General features: G+C 45.9%; 1 protein-coding gene and 1 non-coding gene across 2 annotated transcripts in view; one reads left to right on the forward strand and one right to left on the reverse strand.

The window, feature by feature from the left end:
- The window catches only part of BMERB1 (bMERB domain containing 1), a 121522-nt gene that overhangs the window by 48593 nt on the left and 48222 nt on the right, over positions 1–24707 (reverse strand). The window contains exon 2 of the mRNA XM_042972195.1: positions 8973–9096. Coding sequence (XP_042828129.1) covers positions 8973–9096 — 124 coding nt within the window. The remainder of the gene's footprint in view (positions 1–8972; positions 9097–24707) is intronic.
- Positions 10690–10774, forward strand: TRNAQ-UUG. The gene has a single exon. It is a non-coding gene; the product is annotated as a tRNA-Gln (tRNA).

Raw genomic sequence — 24707 nt, forward strand, 5'->3', positions numbered from 1 at the left:
GGGCAGAGAGAGGGAGACACAGAATCTGAAGCAGGCTCCAGGCTCTGAGCTGTTAGCACAGAGTCCGATGTGGGGCTCGAACTCACAGACTGCAAGACCGTGACCTGAGCCGAAGTCGGACATTTAACCGACTGAGCCACCCAGGTGCCCATGGAGTCTACTTAAAAAAAAAAAAAAATCTTTCTCCAACTTCCTAGGTCTTTTTTAGCTAAATACAGCATCCAGATGGAAGTGTCTGAGAATAAACAAGGTTGTATTAGTCAGGATTCTCCCATGAAACAGAAGCAATAGGAGACTTGATTGATTGATCTATTAATTAATTATAAGAAAGTGGCTTATGTGATTGTGGAGGCTGAAAAGTCCCAGGATCTGTCATCGGCAAGCTGGAGACACAGGAGAGCCGATGGTATAGCTCCAGTCCAAACGCCAGCAGGCTCAAGCCTCAAGGAAAGTCGATTTGTTAGTTCCAGTCCACAGGGAGGAAAAGATCAATATCCCAGCTCATCAGTAAGGCAGGCAAAGTTCCCTCTTACTCAGCCTTTTTGTTCTATTCAGGCCTTCAACGGATTGGATGAGGCCCACCCACGTTGGGAAAGGCAATGTGCCTTACTCTGTCTACTGATCCGAATGTTAATCTTACCCAGAAACACCCTCATTGACTCCCCCAGAATAATGGATGACCCAGCGTCTGGCCACCCATGGCCCAGTCAATTGGACACATAAAATTAACCGTCACAAGAGCCCAATATGGTGATCTCCCTCCCAGCTCACCAGAACCCAGGAGGCCCAGGAGATCCTTGGAGCTAAGAGAATGAAGTCCCTGATGGTAAGGTCGTCTGAGTTCCCAGAGAGAAGAATGTCCTTTCAAAAGACAACTTGGAGTAGCAGAAACTTGTCGAGTGGGGGCCATATATCTTTCTCCATCTGATCAGCCCAGATTCCTACCCTCACCCCTACCTTCCAGCACACTTAGAAACTCAAGAGGGTGCACTCAGAGGTCCAACCTGGACCGTTCTCCTCCCTCCTCTGTTCTTCTCCATCCATTTCCTGCCCCCCTTTCTCCTTCCCTCCCCCCTCCTCAATTTCCTGTACATTTTGCTCAAGACAAATTGTTTTCAGATCTTCTGCATCTGAAGCCATCTCTTCCCACCTGATATGTACGGTGGCTCTTGCAACAGTGACCTGTTCTTAGGAAACGCTATTTAAAACCCAAAGTGCAACCAGTGTGACGCAGGACTCCCGAATGTGGCTAAGATGTGTCAAGTTACATAAACGCGCATGCTTCGTTCTGCCCTTGGCTTGAAGCTTTTCCTAACAGACTTCAGAATTATCAACTCATTAAAGACAAAAAAAAAAAAAAAAAATGCAGGTGCATAAAACGTTTTTAAAAATAACAAGAGTAATAACAAAGTCAAGGCCCCGGGGTAGAGTTGGTCATAATGGTGGAGAGCCGCTCCCCAGCTTCTTGGGGAGAGGACTGTTTTCTGAGTATTCTCTGGAGATAACTAAGCAGCCCCGATCCCTTACTCTCCCTCAAGGTGCAGTGCTGACAGTGAAAAGGAGGAAGGGGATTTTGATTTGCTTATTTCCTAGGAAAAGCCACCCATGTTCATACACGTCCTTGCTACAGTGCTCCCAGGGAAGCGTCAATGCCCCTATTGTACAGAGGGGGAAACTGAGGCTGGAACAGGGCTAAAAGAAACTGCTCCAAGCCACAGAGTTGGTAAAAAGTAGAACTGGGGTTCAAAGACAGTTGGCAGGCCCCATGGCATGATGGTTGAGATGGAAACCAGGAGTTATCATTATCTCCTCTTAATGGACACTGTGCAACCCCAGGCAAGTTATTCAACCTTTCTGTGCATCAGTTTCCTCCTCTATAAGATGGAAAATAGCCGGGGAGGGAAGATGTTATCTATCTGTATAGTTGTAGTGAGGATTAAATGAATCAAGGCAAGTAAAATATTTCAAACAGTATCCAGCATGGCAAGTATAAAAAAAGCTGGCTATTTACAAGTCATGCACTTTCTACCCTCCCGACCTGAACATCTGCCAGATTCGAGGGCCTGGCCTCTTCACCATGCTGGGTACTTCTTAGTAAATTTTTTTAATGTTTATTTATTTTATTCTTTTTTGAGAGAAAGAGAGCGACGGGGGGAGGGGCAGAGAGAGAGGGAGACAGAATCCGAAGCAGGTTCCAGGCTCTGGGCTGTCAGCACACAGCCCGACCTGGCGCTGGAACTCACAAACCGCGAGATCGTGACCTGAGTCAAAGTCAGACGCTTAACTGACTGAGCCACCCAGGTGCCCCTGGGTACTTCTGAATAAAATGAAGTGACTGGGGTCCAAGCCCAGGCAACAGAAATGCTGAAACGCAAGGGCTCCGCTCCTGACCTCCATCCTTCACACACCCCCGCCTCCCCTGCCTGTCGCAGTTCTGAGTCTCCCTTATTAAAAGCTGCCACTGCCCAGGGCAAGCTGAGAGACAGAGCACGCTATCCCTTTTATGAAAATCCAGCAAGCAGGTGTAAAATGAAGATAACCACCCCCTGCCCCTGCTCAGAGGTGGAAGATTCTTAATTATCTGAGACCCAGATAAACAGCAGGGCCAGGATTGTACAGAGGATGCAAAAATGCTGAGGCGGGCAGGCACGGGCTGCAGAATTCTGCAAAGCTAATGGCGCGATTCAGTGCTTGGAATTAAAGGTGAGAAAATGAGTCTGAGGTTGTCGGCAGCCTCCGTAGGACAGGATAGGGACATGGAGCAGAAGCGGGAGGGACTGGAGGTGGGCAGCTCAGAGGATCAAGGAGAGAAAAAGCAGACTTCACGCTTTATCTCTGGGACATTTGCCACCTATTACAGGCGTTTTGGTGATACTGGGGGGGTTTATTGACTCATTCAAATGAAGCTCATAAAATTACCAAACCTCAAGAAGGAGAGCTCCAACGACCATGTAGCAACCTACAAACCAGAGGACAAGCTAAGGAAGACAGTGAGCGAAGATACACTGTGCCCTCCAGGGTCACTCATAGTCCTTCCCTGAACCATACCTTAGTCGAGGCGAACAGGAGGCTGCCCCTGATTCATCCTTCCATTAGTAAGCACTTTTCATAGCTTATGTGATAATGTGTGCTCAGGGTTGGTCCACTGGAAGGGTTCAATAAATGTTGATTTCTATGGTCCCTGGGAACCCTTACAGGGCACTACAGCAAATTCCTAGCAGGTTGACTTGCAAAGCTCACCGCCTAAGTTAGAGCTCATCATTCTAGGTTCCAAATAAATCACTTATATCCAGAGAAAGTATGGAAAAGTCCTGAGTGAGTCCTGTTTACTGAGCCTGCCTCAGCTGAATTCTTTCTATTTCTACCACACTTAATTCAAGATGGCGGAACAAGACAAAACCCAGTGTGGGATTGTGAGATTATGGGATTGTGCACGTCCAACCAGGAGTTTGAATTTGCATTCTCGACTGCTGGGTGAAGAAGAAAGGAAATAAAAAGTAAACAGCAGTTCTTTTGTGCTCTGTTATGCGTCCAAGGACACAGACCGAGGACATGGGAGAGCCAGGAAGACCCATGAGTCCACTTCTCATGAATCCATGCTAGTTCTCTGTGGATTGGGTAAATCTCCCTCTTCTACTTCCTCACCACCCTGGCAAGAGGATTGTTGAACCAGCAAGACAAGAACATGGAAACACACATGCTAAACACGGGGGGGGGGGGCAGTGCTTGGGGGGCAGCAGCCATTGGACCCTTTCTTAAAAGAGTCAATGTAGCAGGAGACAGTAAATGTGAGAAGACACCCTCAACCATGAAATATGGTCTGACTCACACAGCCTCCACAGGAGCTGATGGGTATTAACTTGATGACTTTGGAGCAGGTGTGACAAAACCAATCTCATCCTGGTTATTACAGCCAGAATCATTGGGACTGTTTCAGTCCATGACTGTCACATTCCTGTCACTCCGAGCTTCCCCACCTGCAAATGCTTAGTTAGGTCTGAAATTCTATTTCTTTCTTATCCTGTGCCAAGGACCCGTGTGTGTGTGTGTGTGTGTGTGTGTGTGTGTGTGTGTGTGTAGGGAAGTTGTTGGGGTAAGGATGGAATGTGAAAGAATAATTTATTGCACATTCAACAAATATTATTTTGCTGAATAAATGCCAGGTGCTGTTCAAGATTCTGGGAAGACAGAACAGTAAGGAAGATAAGATTCCTACTCTCGTGGTATATACTCTATGAAGTATTTCTTTCGTTTGTTTCCTCATTCACTCAATCAATTCTCTGGAATCATTGCACCCTAGCTTGGCTACTTAATAGCCATTGCAACCTTGGGCAAAATTTTTAACCTCTGATTTTCTCTTCTCAAAGGGACACAAGAGGGGTGCTTGGGTGGCTCAGTCACTTAAGTGTCTGACTCTTGATTTCGTTTCAGGTCACGATCTCGTGGTTCGTGGGTTCGAGCCCCACGTCGGGCTCTGCACTGACAGCGTGTGGGATTCTCTCTCTGCCCCTCCCCCATTCACAGACTCTCTCTCAAAATAAATAAACCTAAAAAAAAATAAAAGGGATGCAAAATAGGGCCCCTCTAGCTGTGTAAGGGCCTGGCTCTGAGAAATAGCTAGGAAACTGAATCAAGAATGGCCCATGCATGTCCTGCTAGCCTGGGAGGCCGCAGGATGATGGATGAGGCGATTGTTCGGGTCTGAGTGGGCACTGATCTCTAGCCTGTCCTTCCGGGGTCCATCACGTGCCTCTCAGATTGACAAGGTGGGTGCACCTCCAGGCAAGGTTATGTACTACGCCAAGCTGGAGCTGGGGGCAGCCATCAGCTTCATCCACTATTGTCTGCAGGCTGCCAGCAAGACTCCCCAGGGGCCTGGAAGCCGGCCGCTCCCTTGGAGAATGTCACTGAGCCCCTCTTCTGTCCTGACTACACCGACATCCTCCTGTATTCTTTGAATAACATGATTCATTCAAGTATCTACTGATGCACTGGTGCTAGGGTGGTGAGCATAGCTGCTTTCAAGCATCTACAGTTGACATCTGTCCCTAAGTGGGCATGATGGGGAAATTCAGTGAGGTCCCAAGTCAAGAGTTTCATGCAGTGCTTGGCCCAGAACTAGAGCTTAAATGTGAGCCATTCTTGTCCTTGTGCACTCAAGTGTGATACCTTGTACACTCACTGGCGTGTACCATATGCTGGGATACTGTGTGTGTGTGTGTGTGTGTGTGTGTGCACGTGTGTGCACCCGGTGCAAAGGTCAGTCGATGCAAAGTGACAGCCATTGTTCCTGTAGCAGCAAAAGCAACCTCTGGTCCCTCTTGAGCACCTGCAGGCTGAGGGAGCTATTCGGTACTTTCTAGAACTCATATGTTTTCTGTCTTCTTTCTTTTAAAACAGGAGAAGGATATTTTTTTTTCCAACTTTTTTTTTTTTTTAATTTATTTTTGGGACAGAGAGAGAGCATGAACGGGGGAGGGGCAGAGAGAGAGGGAGACACAGAATCGGAAACAGGCTCCAGGCTCCGAGCCATCAGCCCAGAGCCTGATGCGGGGCTCGAACTCACGGACCGCGAGATCGTGACCTGGCTGAAGTCGGACGCCTAACCGACTGCACCACCCAGGCGCCCCCAGGAGAAGGATATTATAAGTGTCAGTCATGTAGGGTATTTTTTAAACTGGAGAAAATCAAATTTAATTATGTAGTATGCTGGCTCCATAAGAATACGAGGCCCAGTCATGTGCTTTTAATGTTAAAAACTATCTATATATGAGAACAGAAGCTTAATTATAGTTTTAGAACCAAATATAAGTGTGATCCTCACTGCGAACATAAAGAAGTAAAAATTGGAAGTATAAAAATAGAAAAAAGATATGAAAGCAAGACCTGGGCACTAATTTAATTCTGGTGGATAGTACATCCTGATTAAAGGTTATATATTAAGTAACAGAAGAAAGTGGTAAAACTGTCCATCAGAATTAATAAAAAACATTATTGGGGCGCCCGGGTGGCTCAGTTGGTTAAGCATCTGATCGGCTCAGGTCATGATCCCGTGGTTCATGGGTTTGAGTCCTGCATGGAACTCAGTGCTGACAGCTCAGAGCCTGGAGCCTGCTGCAGATTCTGTGTCTCCCTCGCTCTCTGCCCCTCCCCCGCTCACCCTCTGTCTCCCTCAAAATAAACATTAAGGGGGGCCTGGGTGGCTCAGTCGGTTAAACGTCCGACTTCAGCTCAGGTCACGATCTCGCGGTCCGTGAGTTCGAGCCCCGCGTCATGCTCTGGGCTGATGGCTCAGAGCCTGGAGCCTGCTTCCGATTCTGTGTCTCCCTCTCTCTCTGCCCCTCCCCCGTTCATGCTCTCTCTCTGTCTCAAAAATAAATAAAACGTTAAAAAAAAATAAAAAATAATAAACATTAATAAAAAGGGAAATTGTTTAAAAAATAACATAAAACAGAGGAAGAAAGACTTTTAATTTGCACATATACAGTAGTACAGGCGCACCTCCCTTTACTGTGTTTCACTTTATGACGCTTCGCAGATATTGTATTTTTTACAAATTGAAGGTTCAAGACTGAGATGGAGGAAGTCACTGCAGATGTGGTAGAAATAGCAAGAAAACCAGCATTAGCAGTGGAGCCCGAAGAAGGGACTGAATTGCGACAGGCTCTTGATGAAACTTGAGCCGATAAGGAGCTGCTTCCTATGGAGGAGCCAGGAAAGTGGCTTCTTGAGGTGGAGTCTCCTCCCGGTGAAGGTGCAGGTGGTCGAAATGACAACATTCCATCCACTTCATGGATGAAGCAGAGGCAGAGTTTGAGAGGGACTCCAGATGTGAAAGGAGTTCTACTGTGGGGGAGAGGCTAGCCAGGAGGAGCACCATGGACCACAGAGAAATTGTTCGCGGAAGGAACAATCCATCGATGCAGCAGACCTCATTGTTGTTGTATTTTATTTATTTTTAATGGTTTTTTTTTATGCTTCTTTTTGAAAAAGAGAAAGAGAGAGAGAGGGAGAGAGTACAAGCAGGGGAGGGGCAGAGAGAGAGCGAGACAGAGGGTCCCGAGTGGGCTCTGTGCTGACGGCAGAGAGCCTGCAAACTCACGATCGTGAGTCAGATACTTAACCGACTGAGCCACCCAGGCACCCCAATTGTTGTTTTATTTTAAGAAACTGCCAGAGCCACCCCCACTTTCAGCAGCCACCGCCCGATCAGTCAGGAGCCGTCAACCTCGAGGCAAGATCCTCTACCAGCAAAAAGCTTACCACTCGCTGAAAGCCCAGATGATGGCTAGCATTTTTTGGCAAAAAAAGTATTTTTTCAAATTAAGGCATGAGCATTTTTTTTGGAGACATAACACTATTGCACACTTAATAGACAACAGTATAGTGTAGCCCTAACTTTTGTATGCTCTGGGAAGCCAAAAAATTCATTGTACTCATTTTATAGCCATATTCACTCACACTCACTTTATTGCAGGGGGTCTGGAACTAAATCCATAATACCTCTAAGGTATACCTGTAGAATTTATAGACTGTGGCAATCTCAAACTCTCCTGTTGCCACTGAATTCTCAATCCTTCCATACTTTTTCTCCAGAAGTTTGAGAGCTGGCTTTCCCTTTGTCCTGACTCCATCCACGAGGAAGAGCAGCATGGAGATTTCAGCTTTCCCCAGGGCCTGGACTTTGCGGTCTACTCGCTTATGTGGGATGACTATACCCATTACTCAAATCCAGTAATGGCCGTTCTGTGGGCAAGCCCCGAGAATCTACGTCTGGTTCATTGGTCTCCCACATACCTCAGAGACACAGAACTTCCTGCCACTCATCTGTACTTGGGTGCCCCACAGGCACCTCAAACTCATGTCCAGTCCTGGCTACCTCAGTGGTTGGAATCACCTGATTTTTGCTGATACTTCTCCCACACAACCAATCCTTCCTCAAGTTCTTCTGAAAAACAAAACCCCAAAAAACATGACAAGGGAGGGATTGTTTCTCAACACTCATGTACTCATGTTGAGTACTCATGTACTCGACACTCATGTATTCCCAGATCAAAAGGAAGAGGTTTCTTATCTGTAGATGGGGGATGTTCTAGAACGTTCCTCGAAGGGCTCCTGTGAGAAGGGATATGGGCTTCTTGTGCATGTGAAGCATTTAGCACAGGGACTGGCCCACACAGAGAGTCGAATAAATGGCAGATGTTACTACAGTGGTCTGTCTCATGGGCTGAGAGAGAAGGGCACATGATGCAGTCCATGCAGAGGTCATATAAGGAGAATATGGGTTTTGAAAGCAGGAAGAGCTGGATCTGAATCCTGATTGCTCTATTTACTAGCTGGGAGGCCCTGAACAGGTTAACTTCTCTGAGCCTCAGTCTCGCTCATCTGCAAGACAGGATAATCCCCTAACTGGCCTCAGGGAAATCACTGAAAGAATGGGTAGAATGGTATCTTCCTCCCGTGGAGACAGGGTCAAATCATGTGACTCTGAGGTTGCCAGTGACCCCAGGAGAGAAGTCTTACCATTTCCCCCCATTTCTCAACTGAGAGAAATGTAGCCCAGAGAGAAGCTGTCCAAGCTCTCCCAGTTTTGTTGGATCTCAGAACTATCTGAACCCAGAGTGTGCGCTCTTAATGACACAGACACAGGTACCACCTCTGGGTCCCCATCTCTGTCTGTCTGTCTCCCTCTCTCATCCCTTTCCTCTTCTCAAAAGGAAGGCTACAAAGAGCTTGGGCTTTGGAGTCAGACTGGCTTGAATTCCATCCCAAATTCAGTTCTTGTTTAAAAGGGAAGGCTCTGATAGCCATTTCTCCAGGCAGTAGTGAGAATCAAGTAAGACTTTTTAAACGTACATAATGCCTTCATGCCAGCGCCCAGCCCACAGTCATAAAGAGCAAATGTTAGTTTCTCCGGGTGTCCTCCCCTCCACACCCCTTCCTTTCCTAGGCCGCCTCCCCGAGGCACTCACATAAACCTGAGCTCAGACTCCCGTCGGACCAAGACTTCCCGGAGACGCTGAATTTTCGCCATCTCCAGCTCGATCTCCTCCGGCATCATGGTTGTCTCCGCCATGGAGATGATGTCCAGCTGATCTGTGCAGGAGACAGGAATCGTAGGCGTCAAGACCCCAAGGCCACGCCGGTTTTCAAGAATTCCCTTAGGCTAGCCCTTGTCCCCATTCCAGGGGGCAGCCTTGCCCCAGCGTCCTTGACACTCCAGGAGGGTGCACGTGCGTGTTTATGAGCCAGCCCTTTGGAAACTGGGAAAGACGTTTTCCATGTGAACCCTGTTATGAACAAGAGGAGGCTCTGTTGGCTCACCAAACCTGTTCAAGGTTCTATATATGGCCTTGACAGTCCCTGCCTGGTCCCAGCTCCTGAGTCTCTGCTCTCTTTGACTACAGCCATTTATCCCTGTCCCAGCCTCAAGACCATGGCCAATGTTAGGCAGAAAAGCACTTTATAATAATTATTTTATAGCAATACTCTGAATTATTATCTTACAAGAACACCAAGTAACGTGAGTCATAGTAATATGAAGTAAGACAAGTTTGTTGTAGAAAATTCAGGTAATAGGTAAGCGAAAAAGAACAAAATAAAGTCATCCATGACTTCACTGCCCAGAGAGAACCACTATCCACATTTTGATAGACATTTTTCCTGTTTCATATTTATGATCAGAATTATATTTACGGCAATATACATAAAAGAATATATTTTTAAACTGTGTATATTACCATATATATGGAAAGACACTACATACATATGCATATATGTATCTATATATGCATGTATATTCATTCACTCGGGCTACAGTAACAAAATACCAGAGGCTGGGGCTTAAGCAATAGACATCAACTTTCTCACAGTGCTGGAGACTAGAAATCCCAGTTCAAGGTCTGGCAGCATCAGTTTCTAGTGAGAACCCTCTTCCAGGCTTGTACATGGCCACCTTCTCACTGTGTGATCATACAGCCTTTTCTTTGCACACACACAGGCAGAGAGGTCTCTGGTGTCTCTTCTTATAAGGACACTAATCCTGTCAGATCAGGGCCCCAGCCTTATGACTTAATTTAACCCCGGTCAGTTCCTCAAAGGCCTTCTCTCTAAATTAGCCACCCTGGTTATTAGGGCCTCAACATATGAATTCAGGGGGGACATAAAGATTCAGTCCATAACAATATGGATGCATGTGTATACTTATATATGTATACGTAATAGCACATATATTGCTATTAACATTTTGGTGTAAATTCTTCCAATATATATATGGCAATTTACATGATTAAATATAAAATATATGTGGTGTGCATACATAGGGTAACACATATGGTTTTTTATGTGTTTTCTATGCATAATATTATATATACCCGTACATACATACATTTCACAACAGCAAAGATAAGAAATAATTTAAACACCTATCAATGGGTGAATAGATAAAAAAGTATACATATAATGGAATATTATTCAGCCATGATGAAGGAGGATATCCTTTGTTACAGCAGGGATGGGCCTTGAGCACATTACACTAAGTGAGAAAAGTCAGAGAGAGAAAGACAAGTACTATATGATGATCACTTGTATGTGGAATCTAAAAAGTCAAACTCGTAGAAAACAGAGTAAAATGGTTGTTACCAGAGGATAAAATTGATGTTGTTTAAGAGTTGTTAAGAGTACAGGGGCGCCTGGGTGGCTCAGTCGGTTAAGTGTCTGACTTTGGCTCAGGTCCTGATCTAACAGTTTGTGGGTTCGAGCCCCACGTCGGGCTCTGTGCTGACAGCTCAGAGCCTGGAGCCTGCTTCACATTCTGTGTCTCCCCCTCTCTCTACCCCTTCCCTGCTCATGCTCTGTCTCTCTCTGTCTCTCAATAATAAATAAACGTTAAAATAAATACATAAATAAATAAATAAATAAATAAATAAATAAAACATTAAAAAAACTTAAAAAGGGTTGTTAAGGGTTCAAACTTGCAATATATAGGGAATACACATATCTTTCTTTTAAAAAACTGGAAAAATGTTTACTAAAATGTTAATACTCCCACACACTATTATATACATATGTATCCATCATTATACAGGTCTGGTTTTTGTAATATAAAGTTAGGGTCTCACATTTTATTACCTGTTCTTTTCATTGAACATATATATCGTGAGCATTTTCGCACATCCTCGGATGTTCTTCCCCAGCAGCAGTGTGAGAGGCTGGGTAGTCTTCTATTTGTGGCTGTATCATGAATCACTCCACCAACCCCCAGGCACTTGGGTTGTTTTCCATTTTCTCCACCACAAACAGCCCCGTAATGAGCATTCTCTAAGCTCAATCTTTACGTGCACCTAAGAGGTGTCTTTAGGCCACACTGCCAGAGTGAATGGCTAGGTTTTAACGGATACAGATCCTACAGTCTTTCACAGGTACAGCCAAAGATACAGGGGAGGAGATATTCTTGCTTTAGTGAAGCCAATTTCACATGACCTACTGCTGCTTGTCCCGTCTACACCCGGCACCTTGGTTCTGCTGCCTGGTGTTTGTCTTTTTCCTTACCTCCAAGTCAAGGGTTTGGAAAGCTGCTGTCTCTCTACCTGTCTCCCTCCTATGACCTGGACCCCTGGCCCTGCACACTCCCCAGGGGCTGGGGACTGCAGACTTCCCTGAAGTCACCCCCTGCCAGCTTGGATCTCAGAATGTTGCCCACTCGCAGAAGCCCGTACGACTGCTGGGAAACTCCTGATCCTGGGTTCTCCAGGATCAGGGGTAAATTGTCATTCCCTTCAATCATCTACCCCTAATAACATCCATTCCATAAGCCTCCTCTCCACCCATCAGGATCCCCCATTTTGCTGAGGAATCTGGAAGGAAGGGCAATTACCTTTAGCTGATTCTCACCTTGAAATGAATGGCCTCCCTAACACTCTCTGAGATAATTCGTAATTTGTATGAGATAATGAGGATAAAGGCAAGGGGAAGGACCAAGAAATTAGTCAGGGCAAAGAAACGGTGGCATTACAGCCGTAGGTCTGCTGGAGATCGTCTCCCTCCCTACCTGGCCTGGCTTCTCGGAACAGCATCTGTTTCTCCTTATATTTTCCGAGAGCTCCTAGATTTCATAGCATGGACAGTGCATGGTGTCGAGTTGGGGAGGAAGGCAGCGCACAGTGGTCTAGATGGATGGCGGGGACATGGGCAGAGGGAGGAAATGTTAAATCAAGGGTATTCACTATCGCCTCCCCCAGCCCTCCAAGCGCAGGAGGTCCTGGAGATCATGCCGCTGTCCTCTGTCCGGCTGAGCTGGTGCTGAAATGCGGGTGGACGGGGAGCCAGAGAGGAGGAGGGCGTGAGTCTGAGAAAGAGGAGAGAGAGGGAGGGGGAGCAGAAGAGCTGTCTCAGGACTGGGACTTGAGAAGAGAGACAGATGTCTAAGGAGGAATTTTAGGAACTGTCCGTGTGACATGCTGAGTCATGATCTCAAGGTCCCTGGAATCAGATTTGGGGTCCTACTGCCCCTGACACCAGACCTAGATGGCTCCCGGGGCTGCAGCAATGAGGTCCGACTTGAGGAAAGAGGGAGAAAGGAAAGGACAGGAGAAAAAAGTTAATATTAATTGTTACTGTGTGCCAGGCTCCAATCGGGCTGGAGGACCAGCTTGGGGGAGCAGGGACTCTGGGCACAGGGTAAGAGAGGGTTGTGGGGAGGAGGGGTAGAGGGTGTTCTGGAGTCAGGTGGCCAGAGCTTGTGTCCCAGCTCTGCCCCTCACTAGCTACGTGGCCCAGGAGAGTTAGTTAACATCTCGTGACTCAGTTTCCTCATCTGTAATGTGAGGACAATAAGGGACCCCACCACCCAGGGCAGTTGTGAGGATGGAATTAACCAAGGGATGAGAGCCTCCGTGCATGGTGACGATTCCCTTTGTTATTACCACCAGCCCGCTCTGCCGTGCTGTCTCTTCTAATCCTCACCATAAGCCAGCAGGATCAAGATGTTCTCTGTTGAACAAACAAGGAAACGAAGCCCAGAGCTGAGTAAGGAAGGAGCTGAGCCCTTGTCTGCCTCCAAAACGCTGGTGCTTTGCCCCATCACGGCTGCCCTTTTTGCACACAGGTGCTCTGAGTCCAACTACCACTGTCCATCCACATCTGAGAGTCAAGGGCAGTGTCTTAGTTCCCCATGGCTGCCGTAACAGATCAGTGCAAACTCGGTGGCTTAAAGCAACAGGACTTTATTTTTTCTCCGTTCTGGAGGCTGGAAGTCCCAGATCAAGGTGTCAGCAAGGCTGTGCTCTCTCCAAAGGCTCTGGGGGAGGGTCCCTCCTTGCCTCTCCCAGATCCTGGCAACCCTTGGCTTGTGGCAGTATTGTTACAACCTCTGCCTCCGTTTTCATGTGGCCATCTTCCCTGTGGCTCTGCGTGTCCTTCTCTGTCCTTTTCTGAAAAGACCCTATTTCCAAATAAGGTCACATTCTGAGGTTCTGGGTGGATGTGAATTTGGGAAGAGCACTATTCAGCCCACCAAAGTTAAATAGCTTGCAAGTTCCCCCAATAGCCATGTCAACTTCTCAAAGAGCTTTGGTCACTGCACAAGGAGCCAGGCCTAGCTGGAAGCAGCCCAGGCCCCAGGAAGCAGTCAGGGGGAGGGGCAGAGTTAGAGATCCTTGGTCTGAAGCCAGTCACGGGCTATATGAGCTTGAATAGGCCCTTTACCTCTTAGCTTCTCTTTCTTCCTTTGCAAAATGGGGTTCAATAGCTGCCATGTTCTATGCTGTGGCTGAGACCTCATATGATCTCATTTAATCCCTGTTTTATACCTGATGAATCTGAGGCTTAGAGAAGGAAGTGACTTGGCCAACATCACACAATCAGAATGTTGCAGAGACAGAATGCAAACCCAGTGCTCAATCTCTCTCTCTCTCTCTCTCTCTAAATGGGCAAGGCCTCTGGGCAAGGGCTAAATGCATCTATGGATGGGACCCAGCAGATATAAGTATCCTCATTTCTCAGATCATGGTTCAGATGGGTAATCTGTTTTCCATGGGACAGTTGCTGAAAACAGCAGTACACCCTGGGGCGAAACATGGGACAAAGACTTAATCACCCACCATGGATTGGCATTTTACCAATTTCCAGGTGCCGAGATGAACATTTAGCATTGACGTGGAACAGAGAATGGGGCTGATACCTGTGTTGAAAAGCCTTGCTCCTGGAAACTTTCCTTCCCCTGGAGAAATGAGCAAAGGCTAGACCTCACATCAGATAGAAGACAGAATGCCGACTTGTGGATAGTGCTCTGTGCCAGGCTCTGTGCTAGGCTCATAATAGGCCTCATCTCTTTTAATCTTCACAGCGTCCTGGGTGAGGGGTTAGCAACTATAGCCACAGGCCAAATCCGGCCCCCTGCCTGATTGTGCAAGTAAAGTTTTATTACAACACTGGTCATGCTCATTGAGGCATTATTTATGGCTGTTTTCACACTACCACAGCAGAACTTTGTAGTTGCAACAAAGACTGCATGGTCCATAAAACCTCAAATATTTACTGTCTGGCCCTTTACAGAAAAAGTTGCCTGCCCTAGATGGTAGATGTTATAATTTCCCCACTTTAAAGATTTACTTATTTATTCTTGAGAGAGAGAGAGAGACACGAGTGGAAGAGGGGCAGAGAGAGAGAGACAGAGAGAGAGAGAATCCCAAGCAGATTCCACACTGTCAGCACAGAGCCCAATGCGGGGCTCGAACCCATGGACCATGAGATCATGACCTGAGCCGAAGTTAGATGCTCACCTGACTGAGCCACCCAGGTGCCCCCCAAATTGAGCATATTCTATTGCACTGGGTAAGTGGGAAATATCTGTTCTCAAGCGTTAGCAGACACGGTGATTATCCAGGCAGCTTGTTAAAAAGGCAGAGTCTCTGTTTCTACCCCAAGTGGTTAGGATAACACCAGGTTACTTCAAGCTGTACTACAAAGCTATAACCATCAAGACAGTATGGTACTAGCACATAAACAGACACATAGATCAGTGGAACAGAAAACCCAGAAATGGACCCACAACTATATGGTCAACGCATCTTCAACAAAGCAGGAAAGAATACCCAGTGGAAAAAAAGACAGTCTCTTAAACAAATGGCACTGGGAGAACTGGACAGCAGAAGAATGAACCTGGACCACTTTCTTACACCATACACAAAAATAAATTCAAAATGGATGAAAGACCTAAATGTGAGACAGGAAACCATCAAAATCCTAGAGGAGAACAAAGGCAGCAACATCTTTGACCTTGGCTGGAGCAACTTCTTACTAGACACATCTCCAGAGGCAGACAAAAGCAAACATGAACAACTGGGACTTCAAGATAAAAAGCTTCTGCACAGTGAAGGAAACAATTCACAAAACTAAAGTGCAGCCTAGGGAATGGAAGAGGATATTTGCAAATGATATATCTGATAAAGGGTTAATATCCAAAATCCATAAGGAACTTATCAAACTCAACACCCAAAAAACAAATAATCCAATGAAGAAATGGACAAAAGACATGAATAGACACTTCTCCAAAGAAGACAACCAGATGGCTAATAGACATATGAAAAGATGCTCAACATTACTCATCATCAGGGAAATACAAATCAAAACTACAATGAGATACCACCTCATACCTGTCAGAATGGCTAAAATCAACAACACCAGAAACAACAGGTATTGGCGAGGATACAGAGAAAGGGGAACCCTCTTGCACTGTTGGTGGGAATGCAAACTTGTGTAGCCACTATGGAAAACAGTATGGCGGTTACTCAGAAAGTTAAAAATAGAACTACCTTATGATCCACAATTGCACTACTAGGTATTTACCCAAAGGATACAAAAATACAGACTTGAAGGGGCACATGCACCCCAATGTTTATAGCAGCATTATCAACAATAGCCAAACTTTGGAGAGAGCCCAAATGTCCACTGACTGATGAATGGATAAAGAAGATGTGTTACACACACACACACACACACACACACACACACACACACAAATGGAATATTATCCAGCCATTAAAAAGAATGATATCTTGCCATTTGCAATGACGTGGATGGAGGTAGAATGTATTAAGCTAAGTGAAATAAGTCAGTCAGAGAAAGACAAACACTATACAATTTCACTCATGTGGAATTTAGGAAACAAAACAGATGAACATACGGGAAGGGGGAAGAAGAGAGAGGGAAACAAACCGTAAGAGTCTCTTAATAACAGAGAACAAACTGAGGATTGATGGAGGGAGGTGGGTGGAGGATGGGCTAGATGGGGGATGGCCATTAAGGAGAGCACTTGTGATGAACACAGGGTGTTGTATGGAAGTGATGAATCACTGCATTCTACTCCTGAAACCAATATTGCACTGTGTGTTAACTAACTAGAATTTAAATAAAAATCTGAAAAGAAAAAAAAACGGGTAAGACCAGGTTGAGGCATTGTGTCTGGGGACCTCATGAAGGAGGTCTTTACACCAGACTCTGAGAAATGCTGGTATCGGTCATGAAGAAATGAATGTCACACACGATCACCTTCTTTGTAGACTGGGCTTCCATGATAGAACTAGCATGATGGAAACTTTCTTGACAACATTTTCCTACTAGAAGGCAGGCATCCAACAGCTGTTGGATGGGTGTGCCCATGAGGAGGACAAATCCTGGAAAAAGACGCAATAGTTTTTCTGGCTGGCTAGAGAAGATGGCGGTCACAAGGCTGCTGCGTAGAGAGAGCAACGCTCTAAAGCATGGAAGTCCCCAGGGCTCTAACTGCCACTGACGTCACTGAGCTCCCAGGAGCTGAGTCACTTCTGGGGGATGAGGCAGCTAAATCCATCTTTTTATCCCCAAATGCCACCACACCAGGGAAATGCATGCCCTCATTTTAGCACTGCCCCACAAGCAAGCAAGAGCTGAGCACTGGGCATGACTGGGACGCACCAACAGGTCTCATTACATACCTTGAAAATTTAAAGCCGTCCTGGGACAGGGTGGGGTCAGTGGTGATGGTAGATGAGGGCTGGCAATCTCCTAGAAGCTTGTAATTTAAGTATAGGCAGGAAGGGGTAAAACCATGCTGGGGAACAGAGAAGTCCTCCCTTTCCAATGATGGGTCCAAGTAGGAATTTAAGCCCAGGGTCTCCCGGACAATCCCTCCTCTTATTTCTGCCTTGTAACTTTCACACACATGGTATACGCCCCCAGAGGTCACTCATGTGGAACATTGCTGGTCAGCATGGTGCTGTGTCACCACGTACCTAAATGCCTTGGCAGGAAGATACTATCATTATTGCCCTTCCTTTATAGACAAATAAGTGAGGCTCAGAGAGATCAGAAGTGATTGGTCACAATCACTGAACTAGGGAGTCCCAGAGTTGGAACTCAGACCCAGGTTGTTCTGATTTCAAAGCCCATGCTGTAGATCAAAGGGCTATCGAAGAGCATTTCCCAAACCTCAATCACTGCACAGAATTCACCACAGCCATGTACTACCTGCTGTGGCCTCAATGTTTGGGTCCCATCCCCCAAATGCATAGGTTGAAATCCTAAACCCTAGTCTGATGGTATTAGGAGATGAGGCCTTTGGGAGGTAATTAGGGTTAGATGAGGTCATGTGAGTGAGGCCCCATGATGGGATTAGTGTGCTTATAAGAAGAGACATCAGATTTGATTTCTCTCTCTCTGCTCTCCCCCATGCAAGGACACAGTGAGAAGACAGCCATCTACAAGCCAGGAAGAGGTTCTCACCAAACATGAGATGTGCCAGTGCCTTGACCTTGGACTCCCAAGCCTCCAGAACTGTGAGAAATCAATGTTTGTTGTTTAAGCCCCCCAGTCTATGGTATTTTGTTAAAGCTGCCCGAGCAAAGCCACTCTCTATATAATCATTTCCTCAATAGTTCTTTAGGCTGACTTTTTATTCTTTTATTCCAATAAACTCCTTAAAGGAAATCTCATATCATATCCATAAAGAGTAAGTCACTATCACTTAGCATAATTGGGAAGGAGCCATAAAAATAATTCCAATGGAAACAAAGCAATGTTATTAAATTCTGGCTAAATGCTCAGATTGAAGCCGAATTTTTCTTTCTTTCTTTTTTTTTTTTTTTTAATTTTTAATGTTTATTTATTTTTGAAAGGCAGAAAGAGCACAAACGGGGCAGGGGCAAAGGGAGAAACACACACACAGAATCTGAAGCAGGCTCCAGGTTCTGAGCTGTCAGCACAGAGCCCGACGCAGGGTCGAACCCACAGATCTTGAGATCATGACCTGAGCCAAAGTCTGGACACTTAACCGAATGAGCCACCCAGGCACCCCTGAATTTTTCTTTCTTAACAATGTGGATTAGCAAGTTCTAGAAAGCTCGCAAGTGCTAGAGAGGCATTAAAGGCAGACCACCAAATTGAGGCTTGCTTCTTTGGTGATCTTGAAGGTTGATAATGGCGGGGGTGGGGGGAGGAGTGATTTTCCCACAATGTAGTTCGGTGTTGTTTGATGCTAGAAGCATCTGGGTACCATGGAGGGTACCCTTGTCACCCCACCACACCCCTGGAAAAGCCGTTGTAGAATGGAATCCCAGCCCTTTGGGTTGGAAGGGCATCGGAGGTCACTTAGTCAAGTTCATATCTGCGTCTGACAGTCTGTCACCTGACTCAACAGGATGGAGTTCTGAGGGTCCCTTGACAAAAAGCAATAGGCCCAAACTCTGGTGTTGTCCCTGGAAAATTAAATGAGAACAGAAGCCGGAAGGAAAATTCTCAACCGTGTATCAAATTTCTCACCCAAAGATGCATCAGCCATTTTGAGTCATTATTTCAACCCAGCTCATATCATAGAGGCAATTACATGAGTGGACCTATTCATTTCGGCCCCAACAAACATTTCTGAGATGCCTAGCATCCTTAGAACATCCTCAGAAGGACACGTGAGACAAGGGCCATGGTAGTTGTCTGTGGGGGACTGGGAGGGGTCAGTGTTGGGACGATCACTTCCACCTAATATGTCCATTGTTTGAAATTAAAAAAAAGTTTTTAACATTTATTTTAAAGAGACAGAGACAGAGCACAGGCAGGAGAGGGGCAGAGAGAGAGGGAGACGCAAAATCCGAAGCAGGCTCCAGGCTCTGAGCCGTCAGCATAGAGCCTGACGAGGGGCTCGAACCCACAAACCATGAGATCATGACCTGATCTGAAGTCGGACACTTAACTGACTGAGCCACCCAGGCGCCACCTCCCCCCTTGTTTGAATTTTTAAATAGACTTCCCATTTGGGAGTGATTTTAGATTTATAGAGAAGTTACAGATACCACGGAGATTTCCCATATACCCTTCACCTACTTCCCACCACTGCTGACATCACCAAGACACTGATGTTGGTGCATTGCTATTAGCTATATTGTTTGAATTTTAGGATGAGCAGATGTTATCTACTCAAGGTAGATTTAAAATAAAGAAACAAAGGGGGCGCCTGGGTAGCTCAGTCAGTTAAGCATCAGACTCTTGGTTTTGGCTCAGATCATGATCTCGCGGTTCATGGGATCCAGCCCCGCTTTGGGCTCTGCAGTGGCAGCACGGAGCCTGCTTGGGATTCTCTCTTTCTTTCTCTCTCTCTCTGACCCTCCCCTGCTCACTCTTGCATGCGCTTTCTCTCAAAATAAGTAAATAAACTTAAAAAATAATGAAGAAACAAGGAGCAAAGAAAAAAACTGGTGGGTGCAGGTGCTGAGGGAGCGAGGCAGCCCCTGAAGAGGGCAAGTGAAGGGGACAGTTATGGGCATGGGTTTTGGGGTCTCAGGGCTGGCTCCTCTGCTGACCTTGGTCCCACCCATTGATGACTCTGGGCCTCAATTTCTTCATCTGCATTGTAGGGACAATCATACCCATTTCATAGGTGATATATGTAAGTGACGGGCATATAGCAAGTTCTTTCTATAACTCTCTCTGTAATATCTGTTCTTATTACTCCTTTAATAAATATGCATTAAAAACCCACTTTGTGCCAGATACCGCTCTAAGCAACAGGGATGGAACAAGATAGATGAAATCCCTGCTCTTGTCAGGTTGAGCTTCCAGGAAAGGGCTTACAATGTCAGGGAAGAAGGTCATTAGCTCACCATCAGCTCACTCCTGATGGCAGATTCCGGTTCAAGTCTCAGATCTACCACAAAGTGTGGGATCTGGACACACCACTTAATCTTCCTAAACTCAGTTTCCTCTTCTGTAAAATGGGCCAGTACCTCCCACCTCACAGAGCTGCTGCCGTGGAGGTGAACTAAAATGTCAAGGGCTGGGTGTGGTGCCTGGCACGACAAAGGGTGCTTAATAGCATTCTGACTGTCATCCTGTGTCCTTCCCCTGGAGGAAGCCAGACTAACGCGGGGAAGGAAACAGAATGAGGGTCATCGCATCTGGAGAACAACAGCTTGCATTTGGCCCATTCCTCTGTCCCTCTAGGTAAGACCGTGGTCCTCCCGTTCTGCCTGCCTGGAAGCAGGGTCCAGAAGATTCCCCCCAGCCCTCTGTCAGGAGCCAGTGCCTTAGCTCAGCACTGGGTGTGTATAGGCATGTCCTCCCACCCAACAGTCTTAAATACCAGGGAAATATATCTGAGCCCCATTACTGGGCAGAGAATATCCTGATGCATTCCTAGGGCTCCTGGGGACACCCCAGTCTTTTATTGTCATCAATCATTCACGTAGGAAAGAAGCTCATTTCAGCCCCCAAACGTTGCGTTATGGGATGCACCAAGCATCTCCCCCTTCTTGGTATAATGTGAATATAATAGGAAACAGCCGGTTGCTTTTAATGACTCATCATTTCCCAAGAAGACGAAGTAACTGCTTTTAGTTCAAACGCTCCTGGCTGCTCCACCCCCTCCCCAGCCTGCCTTGTGAAGGAGGGTGCCGCCCGGGTCCTGCTGGTAATCATCCCTCCTGGGGCACCGCGTCTCCCCAAGTGTCCTCTTTATACTCACGATCACCCCGCAAGGAAGGTTTTGCAGCGGAGGAAACTGACTCGCCTCCAAATCTTGACAATGGTTATTATTCTCTCAAGTGACTTTGGGCACATTTTTTAGCTTCTCTGAGTTTCTAGTTTCTCAGCCACATCTGACTTGTCTGAGGTCGCAACAGTAATTAGGAGACAGCACCCTCAGCCCTGGGGTTAAGAAACAAGCTCCTGAGTCAAGCCAACTTGGGTATAAATCCTGGCTCTGCCCCTTTCTAACTGCTGACCTTGGGCAAATGACTTAACCTTCAGGCTGAAGTAAACCTTAAGGCTTAAAGTAAGCCTCGGTGTCCTTATCTGTAAACTGGGGGTAAAGAAGTAGAATGTGAGAATACTGAAGGCTCATTCTGAAAGCTCGGGGACGGAAGCTAAGGCAAGGGTTTTATCTTACTTTCACTCAGTAGCCTCTAAGCCCCTTGCCTGGACCAGAGTTTCTCACCCTCAGCACTAATGACATCTAGGGCCAGATCATTCTCTGCTGAGGGGGCCATCTCGTGTGTCGTAGGATTATTAACAGTATCCCTGTCTTCTACCCACTAGATGCCCGTAGCACACACCTACCAACCCCAATGTCTTCAAACATTTGCACCTATCCCCTGGGGGGCAAAATTATCCCAGACCGAGAATCACTGGTTTAGATCCACTTTTTCAGGAGTGCTCCTAGGAGCATCTTACTTCTTGTTTGCTATACAAGGTAACATATTCACAGGTTCCGTGGATTAGGTTGTGAACATCTTGAAGGTGCCATTATTCAGCCTATCACAGTTTACATAATAGAGAAGGCCGAAGAAATCTACCATGGAGGGTCCTAGGATGGGATCATTATCATCCCTGAGGGTAGAAACTCTGGTCTGTAGGGAGGAACCAGCTCAGCGAAGGACATGGGACAACAGAGCAGTGAGACTGCCCTCTTGCTCACTGGGCATTGTCCACGTCACCCAGCTTAGTGCCAGCAGCCATGGTAGAGCACCCCTTAACTGATAGCATGGCTCAAGTTGGAATGTTGGCTCTGCCCCTTACTGGCTTGTGCCCCTGGACACGTTATTTAAATTCTCTGAGCTTCCTCTTTCTCGCTTGTGAAGTGGGACCAACAATACTCACTTGCAATATTTGTTCATCCCTTTTGCACAGTTGGTAAGTGGGTTATGCAACCTTACCCACCCTCAGCATCCATCATTTGTTAAGTTGAGACAATAATAGAAACTATTCATTGGCTGTAGTGAGGGTTGAGTCAGAGACTGTAAGTCTAGGCTAGTACATCAAAAAGACCAGGTTAGATCTTGATAAGTGTCAATTATCATTCACCATCATCATCACCATCACCACAAACATCACCATCACCATCAAAAAAGAGAAAGCATCCAACCTTAGAATCCACCACAGCTGGAGCTAAGGATGGGAAAGGACACAGGAGATCAGCCCCTTGGGAACCCCTGGCCCCTTTACCTCCCTTCCCAGAACTCTGTTAATTGGGAATACCCCACCTCATACACCATCTCATCTCATGTCTTCTTAAGGATGAGAAGCAACCAAAAGCCACGTATCCCACCTACATCATCCACAAAACAAACACTAGGCCTAGGGTGGGGGAGTGATATTAAGGTAATGGAAACAATTTCTTTTTTAAAAACAAGTATTCTAGAACATTATCCTTCAAGGAAATCATCTTGGAACACTTTATGATCCTAATAATACCAACATTCCTCAAGCCTTTTAAGACGTTTCTTAGGCTCTTATACCACTATTAAATCCTTTCTGGATTAAGGAGAGGTACTAATAAACAAACTTTTTGATAATTGCTTTCAAATCAGTTTATGAGTCATCGAAGAGAAGTAGTTTAACACATTTAAATTCATGTTTTTATATTCACATGATCTGATTACCCACTTTATTTGCACAATCTGGCTCAGAATGACTTTTGGTAGTTCCAAAAAATCAAACTCCCTCTCCAAGGCAAAGGTTTATCACCCTAGTGGATGTTCACAATATCTCAACACAGACTGGGACTACAGGTTCAAAGGAGGATTTTTAGAAAGGTTTTCATCTGGATAATGTGTGTTACCATCAAGGTGGGGCTTTGAAGGTGATGACACACGAGTTCTGGCAGATTATTTAGCAGTGTGTAATGTCATTTTTCATTACTTGGCATCCTCCCTCCAACACTTCTAAGTGACCTTCAATGAATCATCAAACAGCTCTGTCATATTTCTCCCAGCCCCGAGCAGAAGGGCTTGGGTTAGTTTCTGAGATCCTTTGAGACCATATAAGAGAATGAAACATTCTCGCTAATTCAGTGGGAATTGTTACGGATGTCGAATTAAAACTGTGGAAATCGATAACCCTGTAATAAACAATAGAATGATTGTCCAATTAAAATTGCATAACAACAAATGTTTCTCAGCACTTCTGCAGGTTCATTCTATTATTCCAAGTTCATTTAAAAAAACATCCTCCAGCCCTGCAACCTCAATGATTTCATGAATATAGGCAATTATGAATCTATCCTGAGCCGTGATTCATGCATCTCTACTAAGACGCCCTAACACTTGCAATTTACAAACCAATTCCGAAGTAAGTGAAGGGCGAGGGTCACACAAGGATGGGTAGGAAACCAGATGGTGCTGCTGAAAACCATGCTTGGTGAGGCTAAAATTATTGGAATCTAGAGGAAAATTAATTGGGACTGTCAAAAGTAATATTTCAGTTTTTAAAAATTGCCTAGCCTAGAAATCATGTGGCTCATTTCATCCCTCACCGGCTGGAAACTTAGGGATAAACTGCTTGGAGAATATTATTTTCATTCAGAAAATTTGAGACAGGGGACTATAGCATGGGATAAACCATCGTATGAATGGGGGTGATTTGGGTGTGAGTTGAGGCGTCTGAGAGCACCAGCCAAGGGAAGCCAGTGCAAGGATTGCATGTAAGCATGGGTGGGCCAAGGTCAATGTTCACCAACACAGATGGCACGCGGGGAAGCCAGAGGCAAAGCTGGATCACAGGAAATGCTAGATGGAAAGGCCAGCATAAGAAGTAAGACATGCCCCAACAGGAAGATCGACCACAAAGGCAAGAGCTTCAGGATTGGAAATACTCAAGGATTTTTTTTTTTAATGTTTATTTATTTTTGAGAGAGAGAGAGAGACAGAGTGTGAGCATGGGAGGGACAGAGAGAGAGGGTGACACAGAATCCAAAGCATGCTCCAGACTCTGAGCTGTCAGTGCAGAGCCCGATGCGGGGCTCGAACTCACAAACCGTGAGATCATGACCTGAGCTGAGGTTGGACGCTTAACCGACTGAGCCACCCAGGCGCCCCTCAAGGATTTGTTTTTTAATTAACTAAAGTCTATACCTTATTCAGATTTCCTTAGTTTTTACCTAATGTCCTTTTTCTATTCCTGATTTCATCCAGGATAACCACACGACATTTAGTGGTCATGTCTCCTTAGGCTCCTCTTGGATGTGACAGTTTTCCTTGTTTTGGGGGATTTTCCTTGACAGTCTGGAGGAGTACTCATCAGGTATTTTGAAGAATGCCCTTCAATTCTGATTTGTCTGATATTTTTCTGATCATGAGACTGGGGTTGTGGGTTTGAAAGAGAAAGACCACAGAAGGAACGGCCATTCTCATCATTTTCTATCAAGGTCACATGTTCTCCAGATGACTCATCAATGCTGACACTGACCT

Source organism: Panthera tigris, chromosome E3 (genome assembly GCF_018350195.1).
Source record: "Panthera tigris isolate Pti1 chromosome E3, P.tigris_Pti1_mat1.1, whole genome shotgun sequence".
In the NCBI taxonomy this organism is placed as follows: domain Eukaryota; kingdom Metazoa; phylum Chordata; class Mammalia; order Carnivora; family Felidae; genus Panthera; species Panthera tigris.